The sequence below is a fragment of the Balaenoptera musculus genome, chromosome 11, assembly GCF_009873245.2.
Source record: "Balaenoptera musculus isolate JJ_BM4_2016_0621 chromosome 11, mBalMus1.pri.v3, whole genome shotgun sequence".
In the NCBI taxonomy this organism is placed as follows: Eukaryota; Metazoa; Chordata; class Mammalia; order Artiodactyla; family Balaenopteridae; genus Balaenoptera; species Balaenoptera musculus.
Window position 1 is genome coordinate 55,623,519 of NC_045795.1, and position 13,159 is coordinate 55,636,677.

At 35.3% G+C, this 13,159-nt stretch overlaps 1 protein-coding gene across 3 annotated transcripts in view; it reads left to right on the top strand.

The window, feature by feature from the left end:
* The window catches only part of GOLGA4 (golgin A4), a 112,904-nt gene extending 100,141 nt beyond the window's left edge, over nucleotides 1-12,763 (top strand). The window contains exons 24-26 of one of the 3 annotated variants that reach the window (XM_036869834.1): nucleotides 2,332-2,418; nucleotides 9,133-9,195; nucleotides 12,066-12,763. In XM_036869834.1, coding sequence (XP_036725729.1) covers nucleotides 2,332-2,418; nucleotides 9,133-9,162 — 117 coding nt within the window. In that variant the 3' untranslated portion in view covers nucleotides 9,163-9,195; nucleotides 12,066-12,763. Of the gene's footprint in view, nucleotides 1-2,331; nucleotides 2,504-9,132; nucleotides 9,196-12,065 lie in introns of those variants that run through there. The other 2 variants (XM_036869835.1, XM_036869836.1) reach the window with 2 other exon arrangements.
* Nucleotides 12,764-13,159: the final 396 nt, after the last annotated feature.

Consider the following 13,159-nt stretch of genomic DNA (forward strand, 5'->3'; position numbering starts at 1 on the left):
AATTTGAAATGGAGACCAGGTTGTGGTTTTAGAACGAGCCGGAGTATATTGTGGCCTTTGTGATTTGATCACCATCTGCCATTGTTTCTTGTCCAGTAGGATCTGTATGTCATCCCACCTGTCTTTCTTCATCTGCTTTTGCACAGTGTTCCCTATTTGATGAGGCAGATGATTTTCTTAAGACCACATATGTGATACACATTCTTATAGTACGAAGTTAAGTAAACTCCCCTTCTTTCTTCTGTCCTTGCACTTTCTTTTTCTTGGGTTTTGAGCCTCCATGCTATTTTTGATGCTTAAATTCAGCCTGTTCTCCTTTTCAATAGAAAGTGTTTCTCATTCTACCCTTTACTGACTCCTCTCCCTAAAGAAAACATGGCAGGAGAGGCCACTTCTAAACCAGGTGGCTCATTTGAACTTTTCCTTACTTCCCAGGACCTAAGGATATTGTATGTAGAGTAGACAGTCTGATTTCTTTCCCAAGATTCAGCAAAGAGCCTGGGCTTTCCATTAAAGTGTTTTCTGACAAGCCAGGGAAGAGCTTTTAAGTCTTTACTAGGTAATCAACTGCAAATGCGGCATCAGTGATGAATTTAGAGGTGGGTTTCCCATTTAACGCTGTCTAGAAATGTGAAGAGGCAACTAGCCACAGTTGGTTTTATTTTTTGTTTTCGTTTTTTGTTTTTTGTTTTTGTTTTGACAGACATGTTTGTGCATAGATGTGCACTATGCAGTTTCATAGTGAATATAAATGGGCTTTTGGGTTTCTGAACTTGATAAGCTATTGAAATTAAAGAAATGTTCCCTATAATTGTGAATCCCTGAATTTTAGATTTTTGGTACTTCCTAAAAACAGTCTTCATAGGTAGTATACCAGAAACCATTTAAAATTTCCAGAGTGCTAATAAAAAGAATATTGAAATAGTTACTACTTCATATTTCTCTTCCCATTTCATGCCACATATACGCTTGGTTTCTAGACTTCAGTTTAGCACAGAAGATTCTGTTCTATCTAGGCAATACAATTTAAAGGATGAGGGTTTTTGTAAAATGCCTTTGGAATTCTCCAAGAACTAAGTTGTTTTAAAGGTATTTTTTAATCATCAAGCTGGCAGAGGCAAAGATAAAAGGAAGGAAGGAGGGCTGAAACTAAAGTCTTGCTCTTTATGGGGTTTGTGGTTGAGGAATAGTATTAGTTGATCTGTTAGTTGAAATAAGTATTAGAAATATGTAAAGTGCCTTGCCTAGGCTTAGCACATAATAGGAATTTTTTTAAATGTTAGTTCTTTTCCTTCCTGGAAATAATTATACTTTTTTTCTAATGATGTATGTTCCTAAAATTTTGGTTAACTCTATTATGTCATCTTTTGCTCAGTGACCTTCTGCAGTCACATACTCTTCCCCGCCCTGCCATACACACACACAGTCTTGTAACTATGAACAAAGAATGTTAGAGTCAGCTTTCTGGTGAGCCTTCCATCCTCTGTAGCACTACAGTAAGTAGTACTACTACTAATCCTCAGGAGAGCACTAGTACCTGAATTTGTATGTAAGCACTGAACTTGTTATCCTACTTATTTCATAAGTGGTATCTTCTTTCCTCTCTGTCTCCCTCAAACCATCTCATCTTGATACAAAATAGGGAATTTCAACCTTTGAGGAGAATTTTCCACGAGCTTATGGGTGACAGTCTGACTTACGGTATATTTATTGAGATCTGCACAGTTTATGATCTTGTTTGCAAGCCACCATGTGTAATGTTTTGATTCATCCTGTTTTCTACCAAACAAAACATCTTGTGTTTATTTAAAATGTAATTTGTATTTCTATTAGGCTGATGTGCTGCATGTATTAAAAAATACCTATTAAGCATGTTCATGTTCATGCAGTAGCCCGTGTTTATGAGATATATGATGTGATTTAGTTCAAGGTGAACTTGGGAGTCTCTAAATCTGATTGTTTAGAGCATATGTTTTGGCAATACATCACTTACTAGGTAGATTTCTACAAATAAAAAGCCTTATAAAATGAATGAGTAATAAAGTTTCATTTTAATAAGACAAAGGGCCAAGAGCATTAGAACTGTGTATAGCTTCATGCTATTGTAAATACATCTTCTTAAAATAATATCAACCCAGACCTTGTGAGGGATCCTTTCAAATTGAAATTCTAGCATTGGCTGTTATTTCCTTGACCAATACCTTCACATCATACTTCTTTGGTCGTGGCTTCCATTGAGAGCACTAAAGAATTCCACCAGCAGAACATGTCAGAATTCGGTGAGACCCATCTGCTCCACTGTCTAGTGATCGTCTCTTGTCTTTCTTGTAGACCATGGCAAAGGTTATAACCACTGTACTGAAGTTTCCTGATGATCAGACTCAGAAAATTTTGGAAAGAGAAGATGCTCGGCTCATGGTAAGCTTTAAGAATAGGCTACAGATAGAAGACAACTTTATCTCATCTGTTTACATTCTGTCTCATTTACAAAGACTTTGAGTTGGTAAGAGAAATTTAAAAGTTTTCATCTTTATTGTACTATAGCCTGAAAAATGAGAGTGAAACTACATTAAGAAAATTAAACTGAGGGCAGATCTGAATGGATGCCCTCAAGGAAAGAACAGTCTTATTTAATAGTATATATGAGGTTGACACCAGTATGTGCTATATGAGATTTCTGGAACTTGAGCTCTTTATGGGAAGGATGGAAAAGGCATTTGTTCTGGTATATCCAGTAATAATTTTTTAAACCGAATTATATCATGATGTTAGGTATTTTGTAGATTACAATTCCTTATTCTACTTCAATTGATTTCTAAGTAACAATAATTCTGAGTGAAAGAGTTTAAGCATTTTTTGAGCTTTTGACATATACCCTGCAAGGGAAATGTAGATAACTGAATTCTTAGAAACCTTTGTGTGAAGTCAGCTGTGACTGAAATGAAACAAACACACACTTCATAAATTATGCAAAATTCCCTTTGCCTAACTTCTTTTTGTGCTGAACCAATAATACAGTAAGAAGATCCATTCTAAGCACAGTATGAAATTTGTGCTGTTTTCCTGTCTGGCCCTTAGCTGTCTCTTTCTGCTTCCTTTTCTTGTCTTGCTAATAGCCTGTAGCTCTTCCACATCTTCCCCCCAATTTCTTTACCTATTTCATGATCCCAGTACTGCTGTTTTTTTCACTCTCCTATTTAAAGCAAACAAAGATCTACTCTTTAGTGATGGGTTAGCCCATGTCTGAGTATCTCCAGTAGGAAGGACTAAGTCAATAAGTAATTACCCTTAAGAATCCTATCTTATCTCTACAGACTGTGTGTTTCTTACAAAAATTCTGGCTTATCTTGATCCCAAGTCTCCCTTTCTGTTGTGGTCACCAACCTGTTCTGGTTCTAACCCATGGAACTCAACCAAGAACCCACAGATGGCCTGGATGAAGGGCTTTTACCTTCCAGGCTAAATAACCCCAGCACTTATCAGCCATCTATGAAGTTCCTCTCCTTTGACCCATTGCATGTTCTGACCTCTTTCCGGCTTCCTCTAAGGTCATCCCAGCATCCCTGACTTTTGTCCCAATACTCCATTGTATACTGTATTATTTACCTATTGTATATTTTCTGGGACAGTTGCAGTTCTTTTGGTTAGCCTTTAATTGTTTTTTTTGGTGAAGCATTTCTCCCTGGTATCTAGTGGTCTGAAAAATACTGTCATACCTCTGTGGTTATTTCTGGTTATAGATATTTTTGATAAAGAAGTATGTAACTATAATGTATGCCCTTCATCAGTAGAGAGAATGTTGTTTTAAATTACAGCAAACATCCAATTCTATAATCTATAGTCCACTCAGAGTGGTCTTCCTCTTCACTGAGTAAACAACTGTGTCTTTGTGAAAATAAAAATCTCCAATGCAGTTTGAGCCCATTGACACAATTCTAGTCCAGTCATTGTAGTCCAGTTTAAGAAAATATTTTAAAATGATGGATGTAAATAGAAAGCTTTTATTATCTTTGTTCATTCTCCTGTAGCCTCTTTTTTATCTTGATGTTGGGATATAGCCAACCTCTCATCTTACCGTTGGGCTACATTTTGTCAGGATTTAGAATATAATATAGACTCATCCTAAGTCACTGCTTTGGCAAATGTGGTAGGAAACATTCCCCCTCACCCCACACACACATACAACCTTAGATTGGTTTGTCTTGAAGGAAACTAATCGAATTGATTACATGTAAATAGTGAACCATCTAAAAACCTTTTAAGGTGGATGGAAAAGTTTCTTTCTTAAGTTTAATTAAAAAGAAATCTTTGAAAAACTTAACACTCCTCTTTCATGAATAAAATGGTATTCATTCTAGATAGGGATGAAGTGGTGACTGACTTCCTGAAATAATCCTTCCTTATCCCAGAGGCTGACCTGCCCAGAAAGAAAGTCCCACCTTTCCACTACTTTTTTTTTTTTTTCCCCCTACTATTTTAAGCAAAGTCTCATCCATCATTATCTTTTGCTTAATGAATGAGTTCAGTTGACAGTCACCTACTGCTCTTCTGTTGGGTTGGCCAAAAAGTTTGTTTGGGTTTTTTCTGTAACATCTTACTTGTTACGGCAAATGTAGGAAAATTGAAGACATGGATGATACGATTGTTGACCCTGTGGAACCTTTAATTTTAGGGGGAAGGGGTAGCATCCATTCATTCATACACGAATAAAAGATATGCTTAAGTAATGTAATTCAAATAATAAAAATAGGTGCTTAGGAAAGATGAACTAATTTATAGTGAGCATGAAGTGAGGGAGATCCCAAAGATGACTTATCAATTTGAGTCACCTTTTGTCAGCATAAAGAGATTTTTGGTACAGGATAGAGTGACTCATGATTGTTTCCTTATTTGATGGAAAAATTAAGATTACTGTTGATTGAGAAAGTTGAAACGTAAGTCACATTTGCCTTATGATTGCTGTCATTCATAAAATAAGTGGTAAGAATCACTGTCTTTGAACAAGCCTCCTAAAGAAATTATAACTTGTTTCATACCCCAATGAACTGTAGCTGATTAGAGCAAAACACTGCTAAGAATAGTGACTTCTCTTTTTCTATGGAAGTATCCAATAGGAAGATATCTATATGTGTAGAAAGCAGAGCTTTTTAGGGTTTTATTAAATAATTGTTTAAAAGCTATTTAGTCACATTAGCTTTAAATATGTGTTCCAGATGGACCATTTCTGTAATTTGTTGTAACTGCAGCTACAGTTTCCCCTCTGTTAAAAATCAACAGTATTGACTATTTTGTTATTTTAGGTTTGGGGGCTACAAAGCTGCTATAAGTAAACCGAACAAACCCCGTCACGTTGCCGAGCCCCCTCCCCTGTCCGTTAGTCTTTGGGATGCTTGAGAGAGAGCGTGGGCGGCACTTTTTGCTGAGAGTGTGCAGCCACGTCAGCATTTGTGTTATTTAGCAGGTATGAGAGGAGGAATACATTCTAAAAACTTTGCTTTATGACCCTAATGATTATACGTTTGCTTTGTGGCATTGATTGAAAACTGTCCACGACTGCTGGTAAGGTATTTTTCAGTATGTCCCCTCTTTACCGTATCTCCCCTCTCCTTAGTGACTTTTATACTGTTTATTTGAAAAACCCCACTACAGAATACAACAGTTATTATTTAATAAGTGGTTTCAGAGTTTAACCTAATTTGAAGAATGTATTTCATAGATGAGAAACCATTATCTGTCAAGTAAGAGTAAATTATAGAGCATAAGTAAAGTCTGGTTTATTTGAGGGTCACAATGTGTAGAGAAGGAATCCTAGTCCTTCATTTGACAAGTCTCAGAGCCTCTGTTTCTTCACAAAAGTATGTTGGATTATTCTATCTCTAAGGTTCCTTTTCCTCTAAAGTATTAAATTAGTTGTAAATTTTAAAGTTTTAGATTTCTTTCAAGTGGGAAAAAATTGTCTTCTATGCAGGAGGTAGAAAGAAGTTAAAGAAAGTGCACACACAAGTCTCAGAGCCTCTGTTTCTTCACAAAACTAACGTTATCTTGTTAGGATTGTTGGAGAACCAGAGTATGTATAGTGCCCGCCCTGGGGTTTTGTGATCGTGGTGGGGCTGGTGGTGGTGGTTCCTGAGCCACCATGTAGTGATGAGTAGAACGAGTCTTTCCTAGAAGGTGAGACTTGGAAAGGTAAACTAATAATGTGTGTAAGATACATCATGAAAGACCTCACTACAACAGTCAGGTCACTTTATAGGAATGAAACCAGCTCAAAACGTGTCCCGTCTCCAGTTTCAGCACCTCTGAGTGCCACCACATGCAGCTTTGCTTGGCGAGAGCTAGCTCTCAACAGCTCAGCCCCTGTGTAACTTTGAGCAAACCTTTTTCATATTTCTGGCCCTTATTGGTAAAACAAGTATGTTGGATTATTCTATCTCTAAGGTTTCTTTTCCTCTAAAGTATTAAGTTAGTTGTAAATTTTAAAGTTTTAGATTTCTTTCAAGTGGGAAAAAATTGTCTTATATGCAGCAGGCAGAAGTTACAGAAAGTGCACATACCAAATGCACATACCTTTGTGTTCCCTAGAGCAGCCTTTTCCCTCCTCTCAGTTTTTAGCTTATTGTGCCTGGTTTGTGATGGTTTAGGTAGTGTAAATGGCCAGAGTAGACTGGATGTTTGAGTTTCAGGGTGGGAGCAAGAGTGAATACGAAAGTCTTTTTTTTTTTTTAATTAATTAATTAATTAATTAATTAATTAAATTTATTTTTGGCTGTGTGGGGTCTTTGTTGCTGCGTGCGGGCTTTCTCTGGTTTTGGCGAGCGGGGGCTACTCTTTGTTGCGGTCCGTGGGCTTCTCATTGCGGTGGCTTCTTTTGTCGTGGAGCACAGGCTCTAGGCGCACAGGCTTCAGTAGTTACGGCATGCGGGCTCAGTAGTTGTGGCACTCAGGCTCTAGAACGCAGGCTCAGTAGTTGTGGCGCACGAGCTTAGTTGCTCCGGGGCATGTGGGATCTTCCTGGAACAGGGCTTGAACCCGTGTTCCTTGCTTTGGCAGGCAGATTCTTAACCACTGCGCCACCAGGGAAGTCCCAATATGAAAGTCTTTAGCTTGTCTAATTGAATAAGACTGCCCTGGAAGTACACCATCAGATTTTTTTTTTTTTAAAGAGAGTGTTATTTATTTAGGATAATTACAGTAAGAAAGTTTATTTTAATCAGGTGCTAAATCATCTCTTGGAATTGAGAGGTTCTTTTGTCATATAGCAATCTTTTTAAAAATGTGTTTCTAGGAATATACTTTTCTCTTTAGAGTGTTAGCAAACTTAATGACGCTTTTAAACTAGATGACTGTTTTCTTGGTGACTCATTAAAAGAAAATCGTTCTATTCTGATGAGAAAGATTTGGCTTGTTTTCATTTCTCATCCACTTTAGTCATTTTTAAAGATTGATCTTCTGTTGACTTTGTTATTGCTTTGCTTTCATGCTGATCCTTTGTGTTGTGTCAAGTTCTTGATCAGTCCTTACCCTAGACCAGTCTTGTACTTAAGTTAATGTTTCTGACTTCTCTCCCTTTGGCTGAAATTTTAAAAATCTCTTCCAGATTAATAAAATCATCAGAACTTTTCAGCATCGTTAGGTATAAAAGTTCTCCATTCTAGTTGAGGTTTACCTTTCCCTTTGCGTGGGCTCAGTAGATGCATGCAAGGTGGATTCAAGAAACAAACGCACATAAAAATGATGCATAGTGAAAAACAATGCACATGTAAAACATACATTTGTTATCTTAAAAGTGGCTTTACCTCTTGATTTTGTTAGAATTACATGATGTGTGATCATTGCGAAAAAACATTGCAAACAGTTCAGAAACATTACATAGAAAGGGAGATAGAGCTTCATGATTTTCAGCCTCCCAGCTGTCTCCACCTTGCCAAGGTCATGTTTGCTAATGGTGTGGTGAACACCCCCAGCTTTATAATTATGTATTTATAATTATTCCTTTATCATTTAAGTATTTTATTTTATAAAAATGAGAGTATGCAATGGCTTGCTTTTTTCACTTATTTTTATATAATTCCACCTCATTACAAACTGATTTACCTTATTCTTTTGATTGGTTGATTATATGGATGTCCTACAGCTGAGTTCATCAATTTCCTATCCATGGACACTTAGATTATTTCAGTTTTTCAGTACTTAACAAGCGTAGACACAGGGAGCATACATATATTTCACATGCTTCTGCCAGTTTTCCAATAGGATGTTAGCCTTATGGTGTTGTGTGTTGCAGATATTTTCTAATTTGTCTTTTGATTTTGCTGCTCCTTACTAACTGTACATTAAATATAAAAGATAAATAAAATGATGCTTCTGAGGTTGGTTACACTAAGAATAGACTCAGATTTTATAAACAACTGTTTTTGCTGATGCTGTTTTAAAGCAAACCAGGAAGCTAATTAATAATCTTGGTTTATGACCATGTTAAATAGGACATAGAATTTATTTAAGAAGGTTGCTACAGTAAAACTGTGTTTGCAGAGATTGGGTCCCCTTGAATAGAAACTTTGGTTTGGGTTATCATTCCTGAAACCAGTCCTGATATACTGTTGATATATAAGAGTTATTCATTGATAAAATTGACATATTTTAGGAATGATGATTCAACATATAGACACACTGTATTCACATTCATCAACATTTCCCCCCAAATTTTTGGTGGTGTTCACATTCATCAACATTTCCCCCCCAATTTTGGTAAATTGAAATTATGTAAATCAAATTGTAATGTGTGCTTTAATGGAATTATGAAAGAAATCCTTTTATAAACCAAATAATCATGACTTAATTATGTCTAGCATATAAATATGTACTTAAAATGTAAAGTACATCTATAATTGTATTGTTTAAACTTTTAAATTAAAGTTCCAAGTAAAATCTCCACTACATAGTGTTATATTTACTTAGGATGGGAGGGAGCTATTACAGATTCCTTAGCCTGTCCTCCCTTGATTTGGGGAGATGTGAGAAAAATTTAAGTACATTCTGTTTAATCCTTTGAAGTTCATATACACATATAATCTCTCTGTTATGTTGTCTTAAAACTAATCCAATAAGCTTTTTTTCTTCCTGGCTTTGTAGTATACTTCACCTCGCAGTGGTATCTTCTGAGTAAACCGTCAGTCTGTGCTTAGTTAGCATGTGGTGAGTGAAGAATAATATGTCTTTGTGTCTTTTGTGCAAAAATTAAATGTATTGCATGATACTAACCATTATGCTGGAGTTCTTTTGCTCTTTTGTTTAATGAAAATATGATTATGCTATGGGTTAATATAGGGATTTTCTGTTAATTTTGCTTTATAGATTAATAATCACCACCAGTAAATGTTACGTAATTCTAGGAAATTTTAGTTCTTTAAACAGTAGTTGAAAGTTTCAGAATTGCTCTTTGAAAATTTGCTGAAGAATCCAAAAAAATCTTTATGTATTTTACATTCCTTTTTGTTTTTTATTTCTCAAGAATGGTCTTTGAAGTTAATAAAGATTGTGAGAGAAAAATGAAAAATCATTTTCTAGATAAAAGTGATGTATTTCACGAATCCAGAATGTAAAATATTGTAAAGCCTTCTTAGAGTCAAGGCTAATCTGAAATAATGAGCACTAGTAAAATTGATTTTAAAATAAATGACAGTTTTAGTACTTCCTGGGATCATGCAGTATAACAAAGTAGCACATTTGTCCTGAGGAGACCCTTAGGCAGCCGGCTCTAATTGAATGTGGCTGTTTCTAATTAACATATTATTACAATGAGGGGGAGGCATCTAAAATATTTGGACACAGTTGGCTGTCCTCACATTTAAACACCCCTCCCATCACCTCCACATATTATCCATGCTGTTGGTGTGATTTAGCACCCCTAAAAATTTAGGGTACATCTTTACCTCAAACTTTGCAAGAATTTTCACAAGTGGCAAATAAGCTGGATCACAATCTATAGAACTTAATTATAATTAAATTAAAGGTTCTCTGATTATTAATTAAGCTAGTGTTCAACCAACAGTATCAAGTTTTAAAATGTTAATATATAACATTTTTTTAACCTTTTTGCTTTAAATATCCTTTCTGCCTATATTTGAATCTCATTTTTATTTTTAATATGTCAGTTGCCTTAGTGATTATCTAAAACTGTCATTAGTCTTGTAAGTCCCAAATCTAATTCAATAAGTCTTAACATTTACCTTTGTTTATAATATTATAAATGCTGTATCATGCTTGTTATTGCATTTAAATAGTATCATTTATCACTTGAAGGGTATACTCTGTAGCATTTCCGTTGATTGATTGTCTCCTCAACTTTTAGTTTGAAAAATTTCAAACAAAATTTGTAAAAATAGTACAATGAACATCCATATACCCTCCACCTACATTTACCAGTTATTAACATTTTGCCACATTTTCTCACTTGCTCTCACTCTTGCTTTCCTCTCCATATATATTTTTCCCTCTGTGACATTTGACAGTTGCTTGCAAACATTGTGCTTGCAAGCATTTGACAGTTACTTGCAAACATAAACTAAATACTTTACCAAGTATCTTTAAGAACAAGGTCCTTTTCCTACATACTCACAATACAGTTACCACTCTCAGGAAATTTAATATTAACACAATGCTGTTATCTAATATATAGTAAATATCCACATTTTCCCAGTTTTCCAAATAATGTCTCATAATTTTTAAAATTCCAGGATCCATTGAAAGATTGCACATTGCATTTTGTCGTCATGTTCTTCAGGTCTCTTTTGAACTAGAAAAGTTCTCCCAGCCTTTTTTGGGTCTCTCATGACATTGACATTGTGCAGCATTATTGAATCATGCATGAACTTCTTTTCCTGCAACAGTGCAAGCTAACGTTTGAAAATAATAATAATAATTAAATGTCATAGGAGATCTTTTTCTTATCTTCTCTACGTTTCTAGGACTAACGTGAGTGTTGAACAAGTTTTATAAATAGTAAACTCTTGGAGATAGATCATGAGTGGTGTATTATATTGTTCATTTACAAGTTGAGAAGACTTTGATACTTTCTCTAGAACTAAAATATATTTGAAAAGTTTGTCTCTATTACTTAATCTTTTTTGGTATTTTATTTTTATGCATTTTTAACCTCATACTTGATTTGACCACTGGCTTTTAGCATCAATTAGAGAAACCTTTTTAGGAAGGTTTAGCATCATGTTTCATAGCATATTACGGTTTTAAAATTAAGTTTGTTAACTTCACGAGGCATACATAGCTTTTTCACACCAGAATGCTGTTGTCCTCTGCCACCATGCCTGGCATCCTGGGAGAACTGCAATATGTAGAAAAATCATTACATTAGGGAAAAAGGAAAAACCTTTTCTCCTCTTAAATCCAGTCTGCATTCTTGTGAGATTCTGCCATGTCAGCACGTTTACTCCTGGCTTTCTCTAATCATGACCTGGTAGCCTTCAATATGTGCTGAAAGGTTGCAGTTCCAGATTTCACTTAAAAATACTACTTTCCAGGACTGCTGACTATAAGTCAGGTCATTCCAAGAAGAGTAATTTTTAGAAGATTCCTTTAGGATTTAATATTTAGAATATTTCTGCTTTAGTCCTCAGACCATAGAATATAATCTTGATATAGTTTAACTTGAAAAAATAAATCTCACAGAAAGTTAGCTTTAAAAGTTAGTTTTTTCTTTCTCCCTCCCTTTCTTCCTTCCTCCCTCCCTTCCTTTCTCCCTCCCTTCCTTCCTCCTTCCCTCCCTCCCTCCCTCCTTCCTTCCTTCCTTTCTTTCTTTTTAAATTCTTATTGGAGTATAGTTGCTTTACAATGTTGTGTTAGTTTCAGGTATACAGCAAAGTGAATCAGTTACACAGATACATATATCCCCTCTTTTTCAGATTTCCTTCCCATTTAGATCACTACAGAGCATTGAGTAGAGTTCCCTGTGGTATACAGTAGGTTCTTGTTAGGTATCTATTTTATACATAGTAGTGTATATATGTCATTTTCTTTCTTTCTTTGTCCTCACCCTTTTTCTTTTCCAGTCATGGCTCCGACCTTCATCTTGAAGAAGTGGGGAGAGTGATGTTGGGCAAGCCTGGAAAACTGTGCACGTTTGCTGTTCTTAGAGAACGAAGCTGTTATTCAGGGCCCCTCATGTAGCCAGAAGACCAAGAAAAATCTGACATTGGCCACAGAAAGATTGCAGACTGCCTTTAAAATAGATTATATCAGTGGAGAAACGGTGATAGTTTTTTGCGGGGGGATTCTTCAGTTTTTCTGTTGGGAAGAGTTTTGTGTTGTTTAAAAGATACTTTGAATAACTTGACCTGATTTATGGGCTCATTTAATGTTCCTTTCTTTCATTCTTTTTGTCCCTCTTTTTAAAGAACTGCTTGCCTTTCCTATTTATTTCTAGGGTGATTTTTTAAAATGACTTGTGCAATACATTTTGAGGTGGAACTTAGTGGATTTTTTTCCTGATATATTAGAGCATTTAATTGACTATTTTATCCAGATTGATTTGTTGAATATTTGCTAAAGACTAGTTCTTTAAGCTATGACATATGATAAATCCAAATGGCAGTACCTCATTGTTTACTTAGCTTTTGTACTTATATTTTTCAGAGGAAAAAATACTACTGTAAATTGTAAATAGTCAATACATAACTGTATCGTATGCAAATCTGTGACTGTTGGCAATGTCATCTCAGAAGAACAGATAAATAAAGTTTATTTACTATATAAAATGTGCTTATTGTGTTTTTTCCTAAATTGAAATCTATTTCAAAACAGTTAAGAATTTATGGTGTATCTGGGTGAATATAATGAGGAACTATTTGTCAAGAGAGCTGAATGGCTAAGCATTTGGAAAGATTTTTTTTTATGCATTTAATTATTGAGTATTTTTCTAATGTGTGAATGGATGAACGGAAGAATAGGCCGTGTGTGTGTATACACATAACTACATTTATAATTCTGTTTATATTAAGGCCCATTAAAATTTCTGTGAAAACATTTTTAATTGCCTAATATTTTACCCTCAATATTCCATCATTTAATGCCATGTTCTCTACTGTTGAACATTTAGGTTGTGTGTAATTAGTCACTTTCATTCAGTACTCCATGAGGGTCTTGC